At 49.4% G+C, this 22,148-nt stretch overlaps 11 protein-coding genes across 11 annotated transcripts; 4 read left to right on the plus strand and 7 right to left on the minus strand.

The window, feature by feature from the left end:
* Window positions 1-92: 92 nt before the first annotated feature.
* Window positions 93-905, minus strand: N7446_006695 (putative NADH-ubiquinone oxidoreductase 21 kDa subunit; the record flags this gene model as incomplete). Its single annotated transcript, XM_058515442.1, has 5 exons — window positions 93-167; window positions 220-422; window positions 488-693; window positions 747-763; window positions 846-905. The coding sequence occupies 5 exons, from the start codon at window positions 903-905 to the stop codon at window positions 93-95; spliced, it is 561 nt and encodes a 186-aa protein (XP_058372620.1).
* Window positions 906-1,115: 210 nt separating this feature from the next.
* On the plus strand, window positions 1,116-2,102 carry N7446_006696 (Chromosome segregation in meiosis protein 3; the record flags this gene model as incomplete). The annotated part of the gene is made up of 3 exons (XM_058515443.1): window positions 1,116-1,422; window positions 1,472-1,550; window positions 1,608-2,102. The coding sequence occupies exons 1-3, from the start codon at window positions 1,205-1,207 to the stop codon at window positions 2,100-2,102; spliced, it is 792 nt and encodes a 263-aa protein (XP_058372621.1). The 5' UTR covers window positions 1,116-1,204.
* A 354-nt stretch (window positions 2,103-2,456) lies between these two features.
* N7446_006697 (RCC1 domain-containing protein) lies at window positions 2,457-4,080 on the minus strand (the record flags this gene model as incomplete). Its single annotated transcript, XM_058515444.1, has 2 exons — window positions 2,457-3,281; window positions 3,334-4,080. 2 exons carry the CDS (start codon window positions 4,078-4,080, stop codon window positions 2,457-2,459), a joined length of 1,572 nt encoding a protein of 523 aa, XP_058372622.1.
* Window positions 4,081-4,350: 270 nt separating this feature from the next.
* On the minus strand, window positions 4,351-6,216 carry N7446_006698 (RibD family protein; the record flags this gene model as incomplete). Its single annotated transcript, XM_058515445.1, has 1 exon — window positions 4,351-6,216. One exon carries the CDS (start codon window positions 6,214-6,216, stop codon window positions 4,351-4,353), a length of 1,866 nt encoding a protein of 621 aa, XP_058372623.1.
* A 225-nt stretch (window positions 6,217-6,441) lies between these two features.
* Window positions 6,442-10,221, minus strand: nic96 (linker nucleoporin NIC96). Its single transcript, XM_058515446.1, has 6 exons — window positions 10,063-10,221; window positions 9,465-10,003; window positions 8,733-9,390; window positions 7,688-8,669; window positions 6,894-7,618; window positions 6,442-6,836 (listed from the first exon to the last, which is right to left on the minus strand). The coding sequence occupies exons 2-6, from the start codon at window positions 9,947-9,949 to the stop codon at window positions 6,510-6,512; spliced, it is 3,177 nt and encodes a 1,058-aa protein (XP_058372624.1). The 5' UTR covers window positions 9,950-10,003; window positions 10,063-10,221; the 3' UTR covers window positions 6,442-6,509.
* Window positions 10,222-10,402: 181 nt separating this feature from the next.
* N7446_006700 (cytochrome c oxidase assembly protein COX16) lies at window positions 10,403-10,869 on the plus strand (the record flags this gene model as incomplete). Its single annotated transcript, XM_058515447.1, has 2 exons — window positions 10,403-10,726; window positions 10,789-10,869. 2 exons carry the CDS (start codon window positions 10,403-10,405, stop codon window positions 10,867-10,869), a joined length of 405 nt encoding a protein of 134 aa, XP_058372625.1.
* Window positions 10,870-11,453: 584 nt separating this feature from the next.
* Window positions 11,454-13,965, plus strand: ptpA (uncharacterized protein; the record flags this gene model as incomplete). The annotated part of the gene is made up of 2 exons (XM_058515448.1): window positions 11,454-13,389; window positions 13,441-13,965. The coding sequence occupies exons 1-2, from the start codon at window positions 11,860-11,862 to the stop codon at window positions 13,963-13,965; spliced, it is 2,055 nt and encodes a 684-aa protein (XP_058372626.1). The 5' UTR covers window positions 11,454-11,859.
* A 2-nt stretch (window positions 13,966-13,967) lies between these two features.
* On the plus strand, window positions 13,968-14,195 carry N7446_006702 (uncharacterized protein; the record flags this gene model as incomplete). Its single annotated transcript, XM_058515449.1, has 1 exon — window positions 13,968-14,195. One exon carries the CDS (start codon window positions 13,968-13,970, stop codon window positions 14,193-14,195), a length of 228 nt encoding a protein of 75 aa, XP_058372627.1.
* Window positions 14,196-14,908: 713 nt separating this feature from the next.
* N7446_006703 (F-box domain protein) lies at window positions 14,909-16,600 on the minus strand (the record flags this gene model as incomplete). Its single annotated transcript, XM_058515450.1, has 1 exon — window positions 14,909-16,600. The coding sequence occupies one exon, from the start codon at window positions 16,598-16,600 to the stop codon at window positions 14,909-14,911; it is 1,692 nt and encodes a 563-aa protein (XP_058372628.1).
* Window positions 16,601-16,908: 308 nt separating this feature from the next.
* N7446_006704 (aconitase family protein) lies at window positions 16,909-18,672 on the minus strand (the record flags this gene model as incomplete). The annotated part of the gene is made up of 1 exon (XM_058515451.1): window positions 16,909-18,672. The coding sequence occupies one exon, from the start codon at window positions 18,670-18,672 to the stop codon at window positions 16,909-16,911; it is 1,764 nt and encodes a 587-aa protein (XP_058372629.1).
* A 903-nt stretch (window positions 18,673-19,575) lies between these two features.
* N7446_006705 (uncharacterized protein) lies at window positions 19,576-20,195 on the minus strand (the record flags this gene model as incomplete). Its single annotated transcript, XM_058515452.1, has 2 exons — window positions 19,576-19,642; window positions 19,702-20,195. 2 exons carry the CDS (start codon window positions 20,193-20,195, stop codon window positions 19,576-19,578), a joined length of 561 nt encoding a protein of 186 aa, XP_058372630.1.
* Window positions 20,196-22,148: the final 1,953 nt, after the last annotated feature.

Raw genomic sequence — 22,148 nt, forward strand, 5'->3', positions numbered from 1 at the left:
TAAATAGCAATTGCGCCCCAAAAACACACACGAAAGCGGATATGTGTACAAGTCTGCACCGGAATGGCTCTCCATCATTTTTCCTGGGTGATTCATGAGGAGCCAGTCCGCTCTGCCTCCAATTCCCGCTCAGCCTGCTGGTAGTACTTGGCCGTGTCGACACCATGCTGTGGAGCAATCAATGTCATGATCTGCTAAAGAGCCAGAATATAAACTTACCTGGTCGTGGTTGACGACATTGATCCATGGGAGGACATGGATGAAGAGTTCCGAGTAGCGCGAGTTCCGGGCTGCAACACCTTGTAGGTAGGAAGACATCTTGGAAGCGCCGTACAAAGGCTCGCCCTTCTTGACCTTATCCACCATCTCGCGGGTGTCCATCTCAACCTCTCTAGAGTTCTCGGTGAAGCCGTAGAAGCGTCCTGCGAAGGTGTAAGCGGCGACGTTAAAATCTGGCGAAAGCATCCGCGAATGAAGGCTGACATACTGCAGGATCGCTGATAGAGCACATGGAGACCGCCAATCAGACCGACAGCTGTAGCGAGGCGCATGACGGGCGCGAAGCCACCGCGGCCCACATGCGACGGGCTGGTTCTCTCCATGACCCAGAAGGCAATGGGAGAAACTGAGGCCATTCCACCGGCCACGGCGTAGTCGGAAGGCCGGGCATATCCGAACACTCGTTTCAAATGCCTGTCAATGGTGTGAGCTTAAGTCATATTCTTAAAATCCGGGGTAAACCGTACGGGTCGGAATCGATCAACTGTGGGATATGTTAGCACAGGAGCCAAGAAGCGCACAGGGAAGCAAAATGCGATTCCCAGAAGATACGCAGGAAATCATACGGGATAATCGGTGCTAGCCCGCTTAGGGGGCACAATGGCCGTCTTGGTGTCTGTCGCCATGTTGGGACTCGAGGGTTGAATGTGCAGCGAGGTTGAAGTTCTGGGAGTTGGAGGAGAGGAGGGTACACTAGCCCCATTGGGATTAGCGCATTGAAGGCGGGCACTATCACCGACAGCCAATCAGAGCGTAGATAACATGCTACTCGCGTCACGCGTCAAGGCGGCCTCTGATTGATTGCGTCTGATAGTGACCGCAGAGCAATTGACTTCCTCGAAGACCTTCCTGAGATACTCCTATGAACCGGCATTCAACATAATACATACCCAATCAATTCCCAGCGCCATATCCTATTGGAACTATGGCGGACGCGAACATTTCAGAGCATGGAAGTCCAGCAAATGATTTGAACGATCTCTTTGATTATGATGTTGGCTTGGATGAGATCACCCCTGATAATAACACCACCAACAACACCAAGCCCGCTACAGGAGGGGGTCCTGCACTAGGCCTCGGTCTCGACGAAGAAATAAAGGTCACAAAGCAACGGCAACCCGTCGCCAAACTCGATGAAAGCCGGTGAGCATCCTTATTTTTGCAGCAAGCATGGTCATGCTGATTGGGCTAGTCTACTCTCACAAGCGGGAATCCCTAAGCTACGGCAATCTGCAAAACACAAGCTGAGGTTCAAAGGCAAAGGGCACGAGGTTTGTTCTCCAACACGCTCCAAGGAGGGTGTCCCAGCTGACCAGATGCTTCTTTAGTTTTCGGATGCCGCACACCTTCTCAACTTTTACCAGCTATGGCTAGACGATCTATATCCACGCGCAAAATTTGCAGACGGCCTGACGATGATCGAGAAGTTGGGTCATTCAAAAAGAATTCAGGTCATGCGAAGAGAATGGATTGACGAGGAGAAACCAAGACCTCTTGACAGCTCAGAGCCTACGCGAGAAATGCTTGGGAGTCTTCAAATTCCTAAGAATAAAACCCATTTCAATGACGGTGAAGCTCCGGCTACCAAAGACAAGGAGGAGACAGGCGACGGGGACCTATTCATTCCAGATCACGAAGGCACACGACCCACTACCAGCTACCCTGAACCCGAGGACGATGATCTAGATGATCTTCTCAAGGAACAAGATGAGCCAACGGCCGATCGTCCCTCCGATGTGGCCGCATTATCTTCGCGGCCACCGCCTGACGATTACGACGACTACGACGCTGAATATGAAGCCATGAAGGAACTTGGGATGTAGCTGCGGAGACAGTTCTACGATAGACTTTTATGACGGCAATTAATCCATTCCATTCAATTTCATCTTATCGAGCCGCAATCTTCCGTAACAATGTCTACCTTATGGCTCAGAGGAAATGTGTCAGTTCCGCGTTAGGAGAATACTAGATCGGTCACTGGTTCAAATGGACCAACCCCACTAACACTAAAAGCAAGGCAGTGACAGAATGGTAACAGGTTACATATTCGCATGCGAAAGTGTTGAGGATGGGAGAATGCGTAGAGGATCCGAACACTCCGAAGGAATAACATTGAATAAAGGGAGATTAGATCTTAGAATACAGGAGAGTTCAACCCATCAGTGGATTTCTTGGGTTCACGCACTAACGGCTTCTGTGAATACGGAAAACTGGCCACCGGCACCCGCCCAGTTCAGCTGCTTGCCCCGAACAGCAGTGTTGTCAATAATTGTGGCCACCTCAATGTCATCTTGAGTACCTTGGCCGGTGGCATAGGTCGCGGAGAATCCCCACGACCAGGCACGGCCTTCGGCATCGATGGCAAGTGAGTGGTCCGAGTTCGCAGCAACCGTCTTAGCTTTGATTCCGGGGATGGGGGTGGGCTCAATCAGAATGCGAGGGTGACCTCGCTCATCCTTGATAGTAGACTCGCTGGAAAGCGTGTCGACCTTCATGCCGCTTTGGAAGCCGTCCAAACGACCCCATACCAAGCACTCGCCATCAGCTGTTCTGGCAAGTGAGTGATGAGAGCCACCGCAAATTTGAGTGACATTTCTTCCCGAAAGCGATTCAACGAGAGTAGGATGCACGATGGCAGCCTCGGAATCACCAGCACCTTCGCGGATAGCCGTTGCGCCAAAGCTGTTAAGCCCCCATGCAAAGACTTTGCCAGACGTGTGAACTGCGAATGAGTGGTAGCAGCCACTACCGATATGGACAATGTTCTTGGGCAACCCGAACTCGCGAGGCTGCAGACCGTTCAGCCTGTTACGCTCAACAATACGACGGCCCAGCTGGTTCTGTTGTCCTGAGCCCCAGGAGAAAACACGACCTTGGTCGCCAAGTGCCAGTACGTGGTTGGATCCGCAGCTCAAGTGCGTGATCTTCTTCAAAGACGAGATATGGAGGGGAGTCATTTGGACGTGGTGAGTGGCGTCGAATCCGAGGATTCCATCGTTGCTCTGAACTGATCATTAGCAAATATCACAGGTAAGAAACAGAGACAATTCTTACTCGGAAGGTACCCCAACCGTAGACCAGACCATCATCGGTCAAGGCAAAACTCGAGCTATCAGCAGCGGCGACTTCCACAAAAACAGTTCCCTCGGGGAAGGCGCTGGCAGGAATAGCAGTGGGCGTGGACTCATGAGGGTTCAGGCCGCTGTCGTCGTCGTCCGAATCAGAGTCGCTGGCATCCATGTCCTTGTAGCCGCCGTCCCACGCGGTGTTTCTTCCCAAAGCTCCCTGGTCGTTCACACCCCAGCTCAGAATCTTGTTGTCATGAGTGAGGGCAAGGCAGTGCATACCGCCAACAGCAACCTGCACGACACCAACTTCCTCAGCACCAAGAAGCTTGTTCAAACGGGGACGCTTGACATCGATGACATTCTTTGCCGCACCCAAACCAAGCTCTCCAGAGCTGCCTTCACCGCAGACAAACACATTCAGCTTGGTCTTCGGAGCCTCATTGATGACCACCTTGGGCTTCGGCTTCGTCGCCCTTGTCGCCTTCAGTTGACGGGGTTGTGTGACGCGAGGTTTTTTTGTTTCACTGGGCTCCTCATCGTCATCGGCCTTGCGCTTCTTTGTCGCCTTTGTCGTCTCCGTGGTAGCAGTGGACATTTTGCGCGACTTGGATTCCTTCACGGTTTTGGTGGTCTCTGTGACGGTCCTTTTGGTCCGACCAGTGGTCTTGGTCTCCGTCGAAGCCTTCGCAGCTGGCTTCTTCGGCGCAGCGGATGTGCTCTTTCTAGGAGGCATTGTAAATCAAGCTGGATCTAGCGGAGAAAGAATAAAGAATGGGGAGACAGGGGGAGGAATGTATGGGAACCGTGAAAGGGTCGAAAGGCTGACGCGCGAAAAAAAAAAAAGGTGCCAAGCCCAGGACGTAAATAATGCGGCATTCTCCCGGCCCCCCGAATTTGCGCATTTCGACTTGTATTGATTCTCCTATGCTCTCTTTATCTCTTTATTACATACATGTACATGCAGTTCCAGCGCAAACAGGCCAGATTCAAACAATGGATCATTTCAATCTCTTTGTGCTTCCTCCGGACGCGCACTTGGCCGGATCTTGCCGCACATAATGACATTCTGCCCCAAGGGCATCCATTTGACCTCTCGAGGATTGAGTGCAGCATTGGGTGCACCCCCGGGATCTTGCTTGGAGTCCGGGCTGACATTAACTCCGCCGCGTCCAAGGTAAGTGGGAGCAACCGTCACGACGATCGAATCGATGAAGCTGGTATACTCGGGATTCAACAATTCACTCAAGACTGTTCCACCGCCCTCGATCATGACGCTCTTAATACCCTCTGACGCAAGAGCACGGAAGATAGCTTCCCAACGTAATCGCCAGTGTTGGTTAAACTCTACAATGCGAAGAAAATCGCCGCCGTAGCCCTTGAGCATCATTAATGTCTGGGGGTTGATCTGAGCTCCCGGGGATACCACGACCCATGGGGCTTTTCCTTTACCATCCACGGCGGTTCGCAACATTCGGCATTCAGGGTGGACAGGCCATCGCCCCATGGGATCAATAATCACTGGCCTGGGTTGCCACATTCTGCCTAGACCTCCAAACCCACCAGCGCCTTCCAGGCGGCAGTTCAAACCGGGATTGTCTGCTAAAACAGTGCCTACTCCGACAAGAATGGCATCATGCCGGGAGCGGAGGTAATGGGTCATCAGTTTAGCCTCTGGCCCAGAAAGCACCGTTTGCATCCCTGGTTGAAGCGAGATCTTTGAGTCCATTGACGATGCATAGGATAATGTGACATGAGGGAACTCTCGTCGCTCAGAATTGTTGGGGAGGTAAGGCTGCAGAAAATCTAGCGAGAATTGAGGAAATGATAGCGTGTCTGGAGGTAATGAAGATGGTGAAATAGATGGAGTTGGCTTTGGTTGCGACGGGACTTCATTGACCCCATCAGTGCTTTGGGTCTTGACAATCCCATGGCCCTTTTGGTATTCGTAGCCCTCGTGTGGAATTAAGTTGACCTCCGGGTTTTGGATGCGCCATTTAGCAGAGATGTTGCGGACATCTGTCACTGTGAAGAACCGCCCTCCAGCCTCACACAGCTTATCCGGCTCTTCTTGGAATTTGGTATAGATTGAAGAAGGAAGGTATCCTTTCACGGATTCTTTTCGCGCATATTCCATTAACCCCGAGTTCCGCTTCACCCGGTCAATATAATCCAGATCGTGCGAGTGAACGCTGCAGCTTCCTGGGGTTCTCGCGATAGTCACGGTTGAGTACGCGCCCTCGAAACGTACAACCTTGATCTGGAAGTTGCAGATGCCCCCTTCGCGCACACGCTTCTTTCGAGGGCGTTTGCCCTCTGGGAGTGGCCGAGTCTCCGATGTGCGGTGGGTTGGACGACGTAAACGGCACATGTAATAGTCTGTGGTGCAATGGCCCTCCTTGCTAGCGTTCGATCTTTGCTTGACCCAAACATTGTCAATAAAGGGCCAATATGTCTCAAACTCTTCCAGACTGATCTCTATCGGGTCATTGCACTCAAACAAGACCTTTCGGATTCGCGCTAGGTTCGGTGGATTGTTGAAAAGACTGGGTGTGGTCTTCGCATTAAAAGCTGTTGGCGCATTGCTGCTATTGGCCTCGTTCGAATCGGTGGTTATACGAAGCTGACTCGAATCAGTTTCGTCGCCGCGTAAAGCTTGCTTGTTGAGAGCACCGGATAAGTTGATAGGGGTGGCTTCGGGTTGCGGCCGGTCGTCATCCATCGCATCTTTTCGTGTCTGGGTATGCACCAGTCCGACCCCTCTGTCTGTCCTCAACACGTCCTCTACCTGTACAAAGCCATTGTGCGGGGACCCCGCTTCGCTGTCGGATGCTTCTTCGCTCGAACCGGACGCGTTGGAAGCATGGTCCATTCTGGGGAACCTAAAGGCAGAACGCAGAAAGTCGTTCTCGGCTATGACAAAATAGCCATTTCGGTTAAGCACAAAGGCCTCGGGTGAAAGATAGGTGACCTACCCATAGAGGCGGAGCATGGAAGATTCCCTCAGAAGCTTGGCGGAACAATGCTCCGCCTTTTAAGTTACTGCCCGAGGTATATTCAGTCTACATATATGTCTCTACACCTTGGTCTCATGTAAGCCTTATTGGATTCTCTTCATTCATCGTATTAAGGCGACTAAGCAAAAGGGCATCAAGTTGTACACATTCAGTATGCTCCGATCTCCGCTCCAGCACGAGCCAGGGTCTCATAGACTCGTGGCGGCAGCTTGTACTTGACCATGCCCGAGAAGACCATGAGATCCTTGGCCATAACAAGCAAAGTGTCCGCCAATCCCTGGCGCACTTCATTCTCGTAGGCCCCGGAGGTTTGCTTCTGGCGTTCATGGCCAATGCAGGTGATACTCCACATGATGACATGCCCGATGTTGCGTGAGATGATCGGAGGTAAAGATGCGAAGGATTGAGCAGCGGCTCGAACCATAGGCACCGCACCTCGTGCCTGCAAGGGGAGGATATTCAAGATATTGATAGCCTAAATCTCTTCGTTAATAACTCGGACATCTGTGGGGCAAAGAAGAAGAATACTTACATCAAGTGCTGGGGCCCATCTGCCAGCTTCAACCTGAGTCTTTGCCTCAATCATGAGTAGCAGCAACCCACAAGCATCGCGGTTGACCTGTCGAATCTTTCCAAAATACATATTGTTGGAGTTGTACAGGCTGATCATGTTCTTGGCAAGCACAGCGGGATCATCCACAGCAGTCAAGCTGAGGCTGCTTCCAGCGTCGACTACATCTGGCTCGCCCTGGTCGACTCGGGGGCGCAAGGGTTGCAATTTCGGCATGACAGTACCCAAATCAACCGCAATGGCATCTGACAACGCACGGTTGATGATGTCAATGACACGGTCATAATTCTCAGCCAGGTGGTACAAAAGAACGGCGTCAGTGATCAATCCCTTATCATCTGCCACGGCAGCAGCTTGAACTGTGATGGTCTTCAAGAACTCTTGTTGATCATCAAGCTTGATTAGATCGAGACGTTGCTCGATTGCTCCCTTCAGCCGGGTACCGTCAGCACGAATATCACCGAGCAATTTGGCAAAATCTCTGGTTTCCAGGATGAACTCCCGCAAGGCCTCATGGCATACTGATGCCTGCGACTTGCCCAAAGTACCTGGGAGATCTGCGTTGAAACAGATCAGAGTGAAGTAATCGATGGCTGCTTCAACAAATCCAGTTCGGAACTCTCGCGTGTATTGAGTCAACAGATATCCGAAATTGATTTGAGGATATTGTTTCACTGTAAAGGATACTGCAAGACAAAGTTAGAACACTCCAGAGAGCGGGTAGCATATAGGGATAGGCGAGGTGATTTGCTTACAGATTTCTTCGCCAGAGGTGTAAAAGTCGGATACCCGCAAAAGGCCGTAGTAAGACAGGGCAATAGCGAAATGGACAGCCGTGACCGGTGCATAAGTGCCGAGATAATGTACAGCCTGTTCAAACATTCCTCCCAAGATCTGGAGGAGGAAGTAAGTTCCATAGCCACCAGGTCCTTCTTGGCCCTTCGTGAAGACTCGTTGACCGATTTCCTGAATGTCAGTCTGGATGTCTTCGAGACCAAAAATGTCGCTTGCAACCTCTTCGGCACGGTCATCCTCTCTCGCAAGGCTGAACTGTAGCCACATCCAGTCCTCTACACTCTGATTCACACCTTCCAGACGACGACGCGAGATATCACAACGGCCAATAATCTTGTAGCATGCCATTCGGTAAGGGTCAACAGTGTTTTCAGGTGCATTCCGTGAGCGTTGCTGGAACTCGCCATTGATTTTTGACTGCAGTTCCCTGGGAAGGCGTCTGTTCTGCGCATAGGTTGTCATATATGTCACGAATTTGTGATCCAAAGAGCGGAACCCGCTGTCCTGGCTCACGTATTCAGCCGCCTCGGTGACAAATCCGCACCGAAGTAGGTAAAAAATGAGAATCCAGCAGTAGTCTTGATTCACCATCTGCAATTCGGTTCCATCTGGTGCGAGATCCTTTCTCGCCGCTCGGAGTCGAATGAAAGCACGGATTTTGTTGATCACAGTCGGAATTCCGCCCAGCTGTGCCTCCCGGGGATTTTTGGCGATGGCAATCTCCACTTCCTCAAAGAAAGTTTTCTCAAGGAAGGTCCTTGAACCTTCAAGGATTTGCTTCTTCAGATTGATAGCTTTGCGGGACTTTGGTGACTCATCTAGATAGTCTTCAGCATACTGTCGTTCTTTCACTGTGCCAGGCTCCGATGGGCTGACGATGTTTGGCTTCTCGTGGACGATTCCTATCAAGGCTTGGTATGCAGCGAAGAGCTGTGGAGGAATCTAGAATGCGATTAGCTGAACATCCAACCTTGATGTATGATCAGGTATGGGAGATTAGCTTACATCACCACCGGTGTGCATCTCAACTGTCGCAAACTCATCAAGAATTGGATAACATTTCCCTTGTAGTCTCGCAAGGTTGAGTTGCTGAACTTTCTCGGCATATTGTCCCATCTTCTCGCGATGGAATCTGAGATCGTGTGACTCGGATAAACTTCCGTCACTTCGCTCGTTTTGGTCTTCAAAGATTTGACGACTTGCCAGTCCGGTCCCAGGTGTCCCAATGACCGACTTTTCAAGGCCAGAACGCCCAAAGACGCTTCGGCGAGATGCGGCCGAGGGTCCATTGGCTGGGCCACCAGGTTGTTTAGATTGTCTTGCTGACCGACCGAAAGCGCCCCTTGTGGTGGATTTGAATTCCCCGGAGTCATCGTTCTGGGCGAGCCCGAAATGACGGAAGATTTTATGACGCTGCTCCTCCCAGTCCATGTCGAGTTTCTCCTCCAAATAGGCATCGAAGTCCCTATGAGCCCTGGCAAGGCTTTCAGTGATCATGACTTGACGACCACGCTGCTGGATATTCCGCAAGAATCTTTGGTTGTCGGGATCAAAGTTGTCCTGTTCTTTCGCCGGGGTCGCTAGAGATGCCTGGGGATCGAGGGATTTGAGGTCGCGCAATGCTCGGCCAGGGGAGATCCCGGAAGCTGCAAGTAGATAGTGACTATTCGATGGTATCTCAAGGTTAGCTAGGTCCATTCTAGACGAAGAGAAAGGTGGCTAGAAGTTAAAACTCACGCCTTACTATTAGCGCCATTTGGAGCATCCTTTTGTCCCGCTGAGCCCAACTCGCGGGCTTTTCTCCGGATGTCATCTAAGCCCAACTGAAGACTGGGCACGTCTTCGAAGTTACTGTTTTGGCCAACCGATGACAATGGTCGCTTCTTGCCGCGCTCCAGCAGACTGTTGAAGAAGGCAGGCTGTGTTGACGCAATTGGAGGCTGCCCCGGAGTCTGCGAAGTACTGGGTTGTTGAGTTTGTCCCAGGAGCGAGGACTGAGCGGGCTGCTGGGTCTGCCCCATGAACGAAGACTGAGCGGGTTGTTGCTGGGTCTGGGATTGGCCTCCGAACAAGGACTGGGGTTGTGTGGCCTGGGTGGACGTAGCCCCTACACCTGAAAACGGGCTTGCGGTGGACTTATTTCCGGAGAAAAGACTGTTCGACTGTGTTGTCGAGGCCCCAAGACCACCCCCTCCGAAGAAAGAGCTGCTGTTGGAGGCCATGGCAGACACGTCGATTCAGAAAGCTGTAAATGATGCGATAAAAGCCGAGTGATACTAAATCGGTCGCCATGTCAGTTTGTGCTTTATTGACAGTTAAGCGAAGACGTGCTCACAAGAAAACTGGACGTCGCGCACTCGAAGAGCTGCAAGACCGGTCAAAAAGAAAAACGGAGTGCGGTAGGCAAATCTCAGGCTTCGAACACAAAAGACGGAGCTTTGGGGAAGCCCAGCTTTTATGTCGACTAGAATAGTCAAGCGACTAGGAGTAAGCCAATGTCAATGAGCACCTGAAGAGGCTGAGAAGCTGTCTAAACAATTCAACCCGGCATTTCGGAACATCCATTGTCCGATCCGCTCCTATCATTTGCTATTCAACATTGTTTGATTGCCAATGGATCGCTTCGTTAATGGGACCTTTTTGTCAACTGAGGCCAATTGATCCAACGTGCAATAATGCCTGCCTTTCAATCTAAAACATTCCGGCGGGCAGCTACAGAATCATCATCACTCGGTGAACGGATCGGTGCATTGTACCGGGCGCGACTGGCACGGCACCCTTTTATTCTCTTCGGACTTCCGTTTATTACAGTGATTGTAGCAGGGTCTTTTGCATTGACACCTGCTGCTGCCCTCCGCTATGAGCGCTATGACCGCAAGGTCAAGCAGTTGAGCCAAGAGGAAGCATTTGACCTTGGACTGAAAGGGCCTGACGGAGAGGCCGGAATCAAACGCAATCCGAGACGAAGGATTGTAGGCGATGAAAAGGAAGAATATTACGTATGTAACTTGAAATGTGACTCACTTCAACCCCATGAATTGAATGCTGACTACATCTATAGAGACTCATGGCCAAAGACCTCGATCAGTGGGAGCAGAAGCGGGTAGAGCGATTCAAGGGCGAACCTGACGGGAGGCTATGAAGCTATGAACCTGACTACCGAGTGCTGCGGCGTTCTCTAGCGCGATCAAAACACGATTGACCAGATCTCTCCCAGCGCATGAGCTCATTGCATGACAGTGTAATGTGGCGAAGAAAGCGGAAAGGCTCCAGTCTGCGCGGCCTCTGCAGCTGGTATACACTGAGACGGATTGAAACTGGCCCTGGAAACCCGAATTACTCCAAGCTCGTACGCGTACAGGTCTCGACACTGTCAAGACCATGCTCCCTTTCCTCTCGAGACTGTCTCATTTTTTACTTGTCATATTGACGTGCAACCTACATAAGTGGAGCGACCACCACGGAAAGGTGAGATCAGTATCAAATAGAGCATACAAAACTCGATGCAAATCCTGTACATTGACCAGCCGACACCTGTGCTTACTCAGCCTGGTATAGTCCCGGCCAGAGCGCTTCAGATGATCGACGTGAAGAGATGGTGACATGTGTATATATGTATATATTCAAGACTCAGGCTTATATCCTATATCTGTATTCCTATAGTCCTGCCTCTTTACTATTTCCTATATTCCCATCCCTATATGCATCTTATATCCCGATCTAGATCTTGGTCACGCCACGACGTCAGAACCGAGAACCCGTGATCCCCACACAACAACATCATACCTTTCTTCTCGAAGCCCCAAATTTCTTCTTTCGCCCATATCCTCCGGCTCCAGGGCTGGTTTTTATTATTCAGCAATGACACGGGTGCTCTGATATCAGACCTGTTCATCCCCCACCTTGTCCTTCTCCCGGCTGGACCCTGGTCTATCGCTTCTTATTGCCCCTCTTTACGACCTCTCCCTTCTGTCATCTTTATGAGCTTTTCTGCTGCAACCTAGGTCTTCGAAAAACCCTGATATCTTAGACTTACTGATCCTACTCGTGGACGATTGGACCTGTGCACACTCGGACCCCTTGAGCTGATCTTGTATCGGGATCTGGAGCTGTGGAAGCCAGCTTCTCGGCCATGACAGGCCCAGGACGCTCGCCATCCTCGCCTTGGGTGCAGAGTACCCAGGGCGGTCATCGTGATGGCGTCACACAGTCCTTCCGCCCTAGCATATCGCCCAATACCTTGGAACGACCGAGTCCTAACTACTTTGGCATGGCGGCACCAAGTTCCAACTCGCAGACGTCTAATCCAGGAGTATCCCCGCAAAAGAGCTGGGGTGTGTCACCACACACACACTCTCTCCCGAGTCCCAAGTTACAAGTATATCAGAAGGAGTCTGTATCGACGGGGTTGATGAATATATTGAAGACTGAGCCTGAGGCCAACCGAAGACGCCGTGAATCCGCATTTCATGAAACCCCCTCCAACATTGATCCCCACGGAAGACCGTCATGGTCCAAGTCATCATCCTCACATCCAATCGGAAATGGGGTAGGAGCTGGCGCAAGTCCAGTGCCTTCACACAGTATGGTTCCTCTCTACTTGATCATTGAATCCCAATTTCGTTGTTCTGCTGTTTGTCTCCACACAATTGATCCTATACTTACCGTTCCTCCAGGTATCCCTCCCACTGCATTCCCTTGGGTCTCATCCGAACGCTGTGCCGATCTCCTTGGATCGTCACAATCGAGTATCATGTTATTTGACGTCCGCCCATTTGCTCATTTCAGACAAGCCAATATTAAAGGATCACTTAATCTATGCATCCCAACCACTCTACTCAAACGTCGCTCATTTGATACCCAAAAACTGGAAGGCACCTTCACGGAGGACACTGATAAACAAAAGTTTGCTCGATGGAGAAACTGCAATGTGATCATTGTATACGACTCTGCTGCTGCCGATTCAAAAGATGCAGCGCCCCTTTTGAACGTTCTCAATAAATTTCAGGCGGAAGACTGGAAAGGGGATGGTTTAATATTAAAAAACGGATTCCAGGGATTCTCGACTCAATTCCCGCATTTGATTCAACGGCCACAGTCAAACACGACAGGTCCATCGCCCAAACGCCGTGCGCCGATGAGCATCAATCTGCAGTCTGTTGCTCCTGCCGTTGGTGGGTGTGCCCTACCAGAATCATCATCGGCTATTAATCCTTTTTTCTCAAACATTCGACAAAATATGGATCTTCTCGGTGGAGTTGGACAGGTTCCCTTGAAACAGCCCGATGGCCTTACCGATGAAAAACGGCAGTCACTTCCTTCCTGGTTACGGGACGCTTCCGATACCAAGGACCAAGGGCACCTCGTCTCCAACAAATTTCTGGATCTCGAGAAAATGGAACTAGAGCGCATGAAACAGGCTCTAACATATGAAGGTTCTGCAGCAGAGGCCACTGGTGGCTCCAAGAAATATCGCATCGCTGGAATTGAAAAGGGGACAAAGAACCGTTACAACGACATTTACCCATTCGATCATACACGCGTCCGACTCGAGGGGATTCCATCTGGGGCCTGTGACTATGTCAACGCAAATCACATCCAAGCGGAATTTAGCAATCGGAGATACATCGCTACACAGGCTCCCATTCCTGATACATTTAGTGTGAGTGTCGCCATTTTCAATGTTAATCACCAAGTTACTCACATGATATAGGACTTTTGGCGCGTGATTTGGGAACAGGATATTAGAGTACTCGTTTCTCTCACGGCCGAAATTGAGCGAGGACAGGTAAAATGCGACCGATATTGGGAATCCGGAAATTATGGCCCGTTCGAGGTCAAAGCATATTCGGAGAAGCACATCCACATTGAATCCAAAGGGCAGCCAATCAATTCAACGATTCGCAACCCTAATGCATCAGCCGAAAAGCCCAGTGGTACAAACGAAAACCCCGTCATCGTTGTGCGGCATTTCAGCGTCTCTCACACAGCATTCCCTTTTCAACCGCTCCGGGATATCACCCAGCTCCAGTACCCTTATTGGCCTGATTTCGGAACCACGTCTCAACCTACCCATCTTCTCAATCTGATCGAGCAGTGCAACAAGGTCATTCGTGCCACAAGCAACACTGGGTTTAGCAGTCAGCAACCAGAACCGAAGGGTCAGCGGCCAATCCTCGTCCATTGCAGCGCGGGTTGTGGACGCACAGGGACTTTTGCACCGTCGATAGTGTGCTAGACATGCTGAAACGGCAACTTGCGCAAGGCAAAAATGGCGGAGCCTTGGACCAAAACCCTACCACTTCCTATGATTGGATTGGAGACCACAGTACCGACCTAATTGCAAAGACTGTGGAGGACTTCCGGAGGCAACGGCCGAGCATGGTGCAGAACTTGAGTCAATATGCGCTCTGCTACGAGAGTGTGCTCGAATGGCTCGTTACGCAGATGGACCATAGCAAGCCATAGGACCATGCATCTCCCCCTCTTACTTTTTCTATAAGCTATGATGATGAAACTGGGATACCCCTATTCTGCCTTGCACGCTCAGAGCCATGGCTTTTTCATGATTTCTTTTTTACAATGCCATGCAACTCGCGATGATTGTCTTGCCCATGCATTTTCTGGTGTCCGGGTAATTTCTGGGATTTTAGGATGGAAAAAAAGAAACAGGTACATATATAGTGCTCATCGCATATCAGTATACATTCAATCAACGACTGTGTGTCCCAAGTATAATACTGATATATTTGCCCGAGGACGCTTGTATCTGAAATTACATATTGTTCGCGTATAATTTCCCTGCGGATAAGACTAGGGACTATCTAAAGTATCCAGCGATAGACACTGGAAGATTTGGGTTTTATCAAATGGTTCGGTCAATACTTGTTAAATGGCGTGAAGCATTCATGACATTCGGGCCTGGGAGAAGATTTAGTTGCATTTACTCCGTTTTTGTAAGTGAAATTGTTTATTCATCCCAGGACAAGCATATGCTAGCGAAAACGAAGCCAAGCTACATCGAAAAGTTGATAGGATGTCGATATTGTACTGAACCTACGAAACATTGCATTAAGCATACATAATATCACATTAGCGCAGCGTTCATCGCTATATTTCAAAAGTCCGCTCAAATTCGAAAGCTCTTAAGAATATCACGATGTTTCAGCTACTACAAACTATCAGAAATTCTCTCCAGAGACTTTTCCAAGTCCCTGTCTGTCGACAAGTCGAAGACCTCGACCGCTGGGACCAATATTCAAATACATCAACCCACGGTCAGTAATCGCAACCAGCTCGTCTTCTTTGTCCGTGAATTTCAATTGGGAGCAGACCGCGTCTAACGGGATAACAACGGGTCGCAGCTCAATGAGACCTGAGTCGGATACCCACGACGGTGAATAATAGCCGGTAGTGTTTCCTGCAATCACTTCATGTGGCTCCAGTGCCCAGACACGGAGCGTTTTCCAATTGGCAACGGCGATCCGAGTCCCGAGAGGTGAAGCAGCCACACGAGATCCATGCGATGTAGTCGATTCTTCAAATCCCCCAAGCCGCGCCATAATCTGCCAATTATCCAAACGCCTTCCGCGGCCAAGATTAAAGATATGGTGACAGTTCTGGGCTCGAGGGAAGGCTTCAGACTTTAAAAGACATGCCACTGTCCATTTTTCGACCCGATGAGTAGCAATTCCAAAGGCAAGGTATTGCCAATGACAGGTTCCTCCCGGCGATGAATCATGAGGTTCGTGGGTACCAAAGAACGGAATCCCAATAGAGAATCGCAGTGAAAGCGAGTTTGAATATGGCACGATGCATTCATTCTCGCTCAGTGGCTTTGCCGGTCTCGACTGATGAGGAGCGTGAAGTCGTTGGAAGGATCCGTAAAGAGTTTGAGCCCTGTAGTGGTAGAGTAACTGGTGGCCTCGATCGTTGAAAGCCAACCTCACCGCGGGCCCTCTGCCCTGAAACGGATCATCATCTGGGTCATGCCCGTCTGAACCTGCAAGAGAGCTGGTCGCATAAGCGGCATACCTAATTGCCTCGTTCTTTGGTTTGGCATCTTCATTTGTGTCCACAGCCTCCAGACCTTCCTTAATGGCCATTCTGTCCCTTTCATCCTCCTCCTCTTCCTCATCAACCCAGGTGTAAAGTTCAACGTTATAATCGTGGGGATTCAATGTGTGCTGCCATGAGATTGCGAACTGTCCAGGGGTAGCAGATAGAGCTAGAGGCCTGTAGTGGTGACGATCGGGGAAGGCACACATGCGAACAAGTAAAGAATCCAACTTATAATAGGTCATGAAGATATCTCCATGGGGATGAGACTGCAGGGCATGCTTGACAAATGGATGGTCGGTGTCGAGCTCTTGGTCCAGGAATGGCTTGAATCGATGCAGCACATAGATACCATTGTCGCCATCGAACGCGGTCCGAAGAACCTCGACATTTCCAATATCTTTTCCTGGAGATTTCAATTCACGTTCATGAGTTATGATCCCATTGCCAATATGAACCAGGTGAACGGTACTGTTGTCTTTGAAGACAAGCAGCGCGTTTTCGTCTATGGAATCTTCGAATGTTGATGCCCGGCTATCGATCACGTTTTGGAATTGATAGAGCTTGCGATCTGTGTGGAATTCGGCGCCATATAGTTGCTCCAAAGATCGCTTCATCAAGATGTGAAACAGCTCTGTTGTCCGGAGAAGCTTGAAGCCATGCCCCGGGGTCTCGTGTAGTTGGTGCAGGATAACATCTCTGCTGCTGGATGCAATTTTAAAAAGACCGTGACTCGCAAAAGCAGCTTGAAAATAGGCAGGAGTTTCACAGTGCCGAAGTATGAGTTGGACCAACTCAACTGGAAGACGAAGCATGGTGTGTGGAGCTTGAATGCGGTCAGCGGAGATTTATATAAAGCACGGGCTTTTGCGGGCTTTTCCAACAAACAACTAAATAAGTGAGAAGCAATGTAAGAGTGATACATCAAGTGTTGGATTGCCATGCAGCCTCTTTTCCTAGGCATTAGCAGAACTAGTAACTAGTTAATTAAGTTAACTGGAAGATTAATAAACGAAACATTTTCTAAACGTGATTTGCTGAAGTAGATCGTATAGATAATAAGGAAATTAAATAGAAGTGAATAGATGCAATTGAATCTTCTACTAGGCCTGTATACTTGGTATCACTGATTTAACTCTCTCAACCATTGTGGTCGACTTTCCGAATAGCTATACCCACACGCAGCGTCAACACACCTGGCAAGATTTCCAAAATAGAAGCTCTTGCCAGTAAGTCCAGGGCCATAATGAGCGTATTTCCCAGAGTTGGTCATAATTGCACTCTTGGAGCGGGGGATGGTTGGATCGGTGATCATACACCAGCAGGTATCCGTGACGAACTGAACCCCGAATTCCTCCAGTTGGTCAAGCAATCCGACCTTGCAAGCTGCACTGTAAGTGAATCTGGCGCATGTCACCACAATAGCGACATCTTTGTCCTTTTTGCGGCCTCGGCAGAGGCCATTGAGCGTTTGAATTTCGTCGAACGAGAAGTGAGGGTTGCCCAGGGACACCAGGTCCACTGGTTGGTCTTTTGATGCACTATTCAGTTCATCCCAGCACCCGATCAAATCACTCAGATGGACGCTGACGGAGCGTACGTCAGGACCTTTCGCAACCACAGCCCCAAGCTCCACTGCTTCGGGCGTGACACCAAGAATGTGAAACATGGGGGCACTTGATACAGTCGCAAATGCCGCCCCAAAGGCCTTCATATCATCTTTGGATGGAGCCAGCGATTTGATACCTACTATCACAGGGATTTGGCTTGGTGCCAAGGCTCCCACGCGGTAGCCGAGAAGAGGATAGAATGAATCGTCAATGTTGGCGTTCTCAATGCCCTCAAAATTCACGATGAGCGAGGCCATCCTGTTGATTTGCACGTGTGGACCGCCTTTCGGGGCACGGCCGGTCAGGGCGATACATATATCGAGGAAATCAGGATATTTCATAGTTCTCGCCCCTAGCACACTGTTTGCATAGACGACGGCGTTGGACTCGGCCCAAGCAACTTGGTCCCCGAACTTTGGAGCGCTGTCAAGTTGATATGGAGCACATGTGAAAGTTGAACGTGCCCCCATATCGGTATAGGCATCTGCTAGCTTGCCAGCTGCTGCTGTAAAATCCTGGTTGGCCCCTTGAACCTGGAACAAATTCTTGTCGATCGAGATGGAATTCAAAGATGTTGGAACCCGGACTTTGCCTCCCCGATCCCGTAGATCTTCTGCGAAGAGAAGACAGCCTGGCCCAGTGTAGACGCACCCATCGACGTGGACCTGGGTTACGTCCATAAGTTCACTCACCCCTAGGATGCCTGCCATCCGTAGTACTATATTCATTGCTGCGCGGGAGGCATCACCAAAGTCGCCGTTCAAAAAAGCTCTGTCAATATCCGAGAGTTCGACGTTAGCAGATGCTCTAGTCTGGCTTGCGGTATCATAGGGCCAAGCTTTTGGGCCAACTGAGACTTGGCTGTTGCTGATATAAATGTCGGTGCCATTGAACCGGAGGATTTCACGAAAGTCCTTCGGATCTAGCATCGCAATGGGTATGGTCTTCCCAAATATCTCTTCAGCAACAATAACCCCGAGAACCAAAATGGTTTCCTGCCGCTCAAATATCATGGCTTTTGGTCCTTTGTCGTTGAGAAGCAGCTCCAACATAACCGCACTACCGGTGCAAGAACCGCGACCACCAGGAATTGCGAGGATATTGTCTTGAAGGCATTGACCACTCAATGGGTGGTGGCGATCAATAATTTCGCTGGTCTGGGGGTTTACGGCACCCCAGAAGCTCAACTCCAGATCGCTTGCCATGAGCTTTCCTGATGCATCTCCTTTCACATGCGCGGTGCCTTGGAAGACGCGCTCACCCGATGCTATTTCCATCTGGATAGCTTTTCGATAGTGAGCTGGTTTGCGTTATTGGGAGGTTTCTAGATGAAATTGCGGGACTGACTTGAAGCCTTGGCAAATAAATAAGGAGAAGAGTCGGATCTGCTAGCCGACGATTGTTGCATCAACCCCAATCTCGTCGGCCAAGATAGCCGTGGTCCACGTAGAATGTTCCTATAGACCACGAAAGTCTATTAGAGGTGGTGAAAACAGATTCAATGTAAGCTGCAGAGATACTGGGCCAAAGACTAGAGTTTGAGGAAGCTAACGACAGGGTCAGTATCAACTGGTGGGTTTGTCGCACCTCCGAATTTATTGTCACTCTACAGCTGATTTTGGCGAGGAGTCTTCTGAGGAAGGCCTTCTGATTAAACAAATGTTGAAGAGAGAGGCCCTGGTGAGATTACGTCTCAAAGGAGGAAAGGAACTTGAATTAGGACCTCGGACTAATATACGTCTTCAAATTTTGATAAAAAGGAATCCTATAATATTGCAAGCTCTTACAGAATACTCAGTCATCATTGCTATATACAAAGTGAAGGGAAACAGCTGGATGTGGTAATTCTCCAAGTATAAGAGTCCGATGTTGAGGTTTGACGATATCTCGGACATCTTTCTTCTCTGCTTGTAAAATATAGGAGTCGTACACTTAGTATGTCAATGTGCATGATATTCGCAGTCTCCAGATCACGATCGGCAATCAATTCTACGTCTGAATTATTAGGAGCTGGGTGTATCATTTCAGAGTAGCGCATGGCTTTAGGAACTTGTCCGCCAATGCTAGTAACTTGATGTGCGCGGAAATAGTATAACCAGCGATAAAGTTACCGAGAGTGGTAGATTGATACAATATTATTCTATACACCCAGGTGCTGTATAAAATGCCGAAGCAACCGATCATGACTGTCCTTCGCCGCCACCAGACATAGTGATAAAGAAGACGATGGGCAGAATCCACCAGTACCTAAATACCCAGAAATTAGCATGGTAGGAGATAGCATTATTAAATTATCCCTAACTCACCTTTGCAAGAGAGACTTCTCCACAGGTTCCTCGGCGTTTCCACCATCAGGATTAACAACCACTGGCCGGTTCAAGTGTGGCTGCACCCCAAGCTCATTCGAGACAAGGTCAACCTGAGCACCAGAGCCCTGCACAGCAGATGAAGCAGCTAGGGAGACATGGTAGACCTCATCGGCGGGACCGAGGTGGAGGCGGAATGTTGGTTGCTCATTGCCTGTTAAAGAGGACAACGACACGAGACTGCCAACCCATTGCTTGTTGCTTGTAGCTGTTGCCGTATAGAGTCCGACGCGCACTAGACCGTCGTCTTGGTTCTTTGGAGGGGTATATGAGAGCACGTCGGATTTCATCGAGGCCGGGTCATAGGTGACACGCGCAAGGACGGAGGGCTGCGTAGACCCCACAGGCCAGTAGAGAATATCGGTGGCAGGAGAAGAGGCATTGACAGAAACGAGGAGCGACAAAGCGCTGAGAATGATCTGTAGGAACCGCATGGCGGGGAATGGGGATAATTTGTCGGAGATGCTGGAGAGATGTTCGAGAAGACAGGCGGTCCGAGCTCCACAGTATACCTAAAGAGTAGCCGTGTCACAGGACCGCCCCCACCCTCGCGGGTAGGGGGTGTCCCACAGCCATAATGCAATTAACAGCCATAATGCAAATTTTCAATTTCTTCAACTTCTAGCTCACTTTTTAGACGTATAAGGTCCAGAATCCAAGAAATAAAGCCCATCAATAGCCTCATTAGCCAATAATGTATCAACCTCCTCATTTTCAAGTGTTTCCTCCAATTCCTTAGCCGCCAAATCGGCCGCCATTTTCTCTGCGTCTTTCCGCCAAGCACGAAGCTTCGACTCATCTTCTTTCTCACACCTTCGCTGTACTAGCCTATTGCCTGAAATCGATGAAAGGGGACTCTTTGTAGCACCCTTCACCTATCGCTTGCTTTTTGTAGGTTTTTTCCTAGGCGTTTTATGGCTAAGGGCGCGCGCAAGACTCATCTCAGCAAGTTCCGTATTGTATAGAGACGATTTTCCGGCATCAATTGCGCGCCGTAGATGCTTCCGAATTTTATGTAAATCAGGATTCGGGTTATTAAGTAGCGGGAAAACTGTCTTCTCCAATTTTTCAATACGCGCATAAGAATTGGGCGGAGAATTGGTCGCTGAACTTGGGAATTCGCGGGTAGGTGACGGCTCGTCGTATATACGTAAGGTCTCTTCGTCCGAATACTGCCCTAAATTACCCAAAACTTGTGTCGGATCTAGTGGCCAGATACCAGTAGATTTAAACGAGGTTTGGATAGTTTTGGACTTTAAGGCGTGGCGTCGGACGGCGTCAATATTGCGGAAAAAATCGCGTTTTTCGTTGCTTCCACCCCACGCCACAACCTCAGTATTCGCCATTTTAAACTCATGTTTTAGGCTTAAAAAAGCCTTAGCATCAAGGGGCTGACATATATGAGTCGTGTGAGGTACAAAATACCAAGGAATAATCAGGTTTTCCTTACAAAAATCGAGAAATTCGATAGTTGTATGAGACGTATGATTATCCATTAGCAAAAGCCTCGGTCGCCCACGTCGTACGCGGTTTTTTGTGGCTTCATGAAATAAGCATAGCCATCGGTAAGCAGTCTCACTATCCGTCCAGCCACTAGACGTTAAGTGGATAATTTTGTACGCCGAAGAAGAGGTTGACATATTACTATACCAGTCTTCTATGTGGACGCTACCTTTGACTAGAAACCACGGAAACATCACCCAGCCATCAGCGGCAATACATTCAATGCCAGTAATAGTTTCACCTCGATCTCTAGTAGCAATACTAGCAGTTTGGCGCGTAGAGACGACGTGTTGGTTAAGTCCTTCTCCATTTTGGAAGCCGGTTTCATCCCAATTATAGATCTCATAAGGTTCAAAACCATGCTCACGGTAGAGACACTCAAGCCTATCATACCAATGGCTAATAACTCCAGGGTCCTTAGCTTGAATTCGTAAAGACTCCTTTGATTTTTGGGTAATAAGCTTGATGTGTGGAGGTAGACGCCGTATAAGCCGATAGCTATACATTGAACTAACAACTCTCTCCGAACCCGCTATTTTCAACAGGCGATTTGCGGCAATTTCAATATCTTTTGCAGTTGGAGGTGTATAGCAAGAATTTAGCACTTCGATCCAGCTAATTAATGCATTTTCCTGATTCGAATTCAATGCATTATTGGTGGCAGGGGCGATCGGAGAGAGATGTCTGTCCGTTTTTGCGACCGCGAAGCTTCGAATAAGACACGCGATAATGGTCCGCAGCCTTACGTAGAGATGAAAATTTTCGCGTAGTATAAGCATGTAATGCCTTAGCTAGCAGATCCTCTTCATCACGAGCTTTTTTAGGCATTTTTGGTGGGTAGAAATACGCGTAAAAGTTGAAAAGGTAGGAAATTTGCATTATGG

The sequence above is a fragment of the Penicillium canescens genome, assembly GCF_028828765.1.
Source record: "Penicillium canescens strain IBT 15451 chromosome Unknown utg000004l_segment0_segment0, whole genome shotgun sequence".
Lineage (NCBI taxonomy): Eukaryota > Fungi > Ascomycota > Eurotiomycetes > Eurotiales > Aspergillaceae > Penicillium > Penicillium canescens.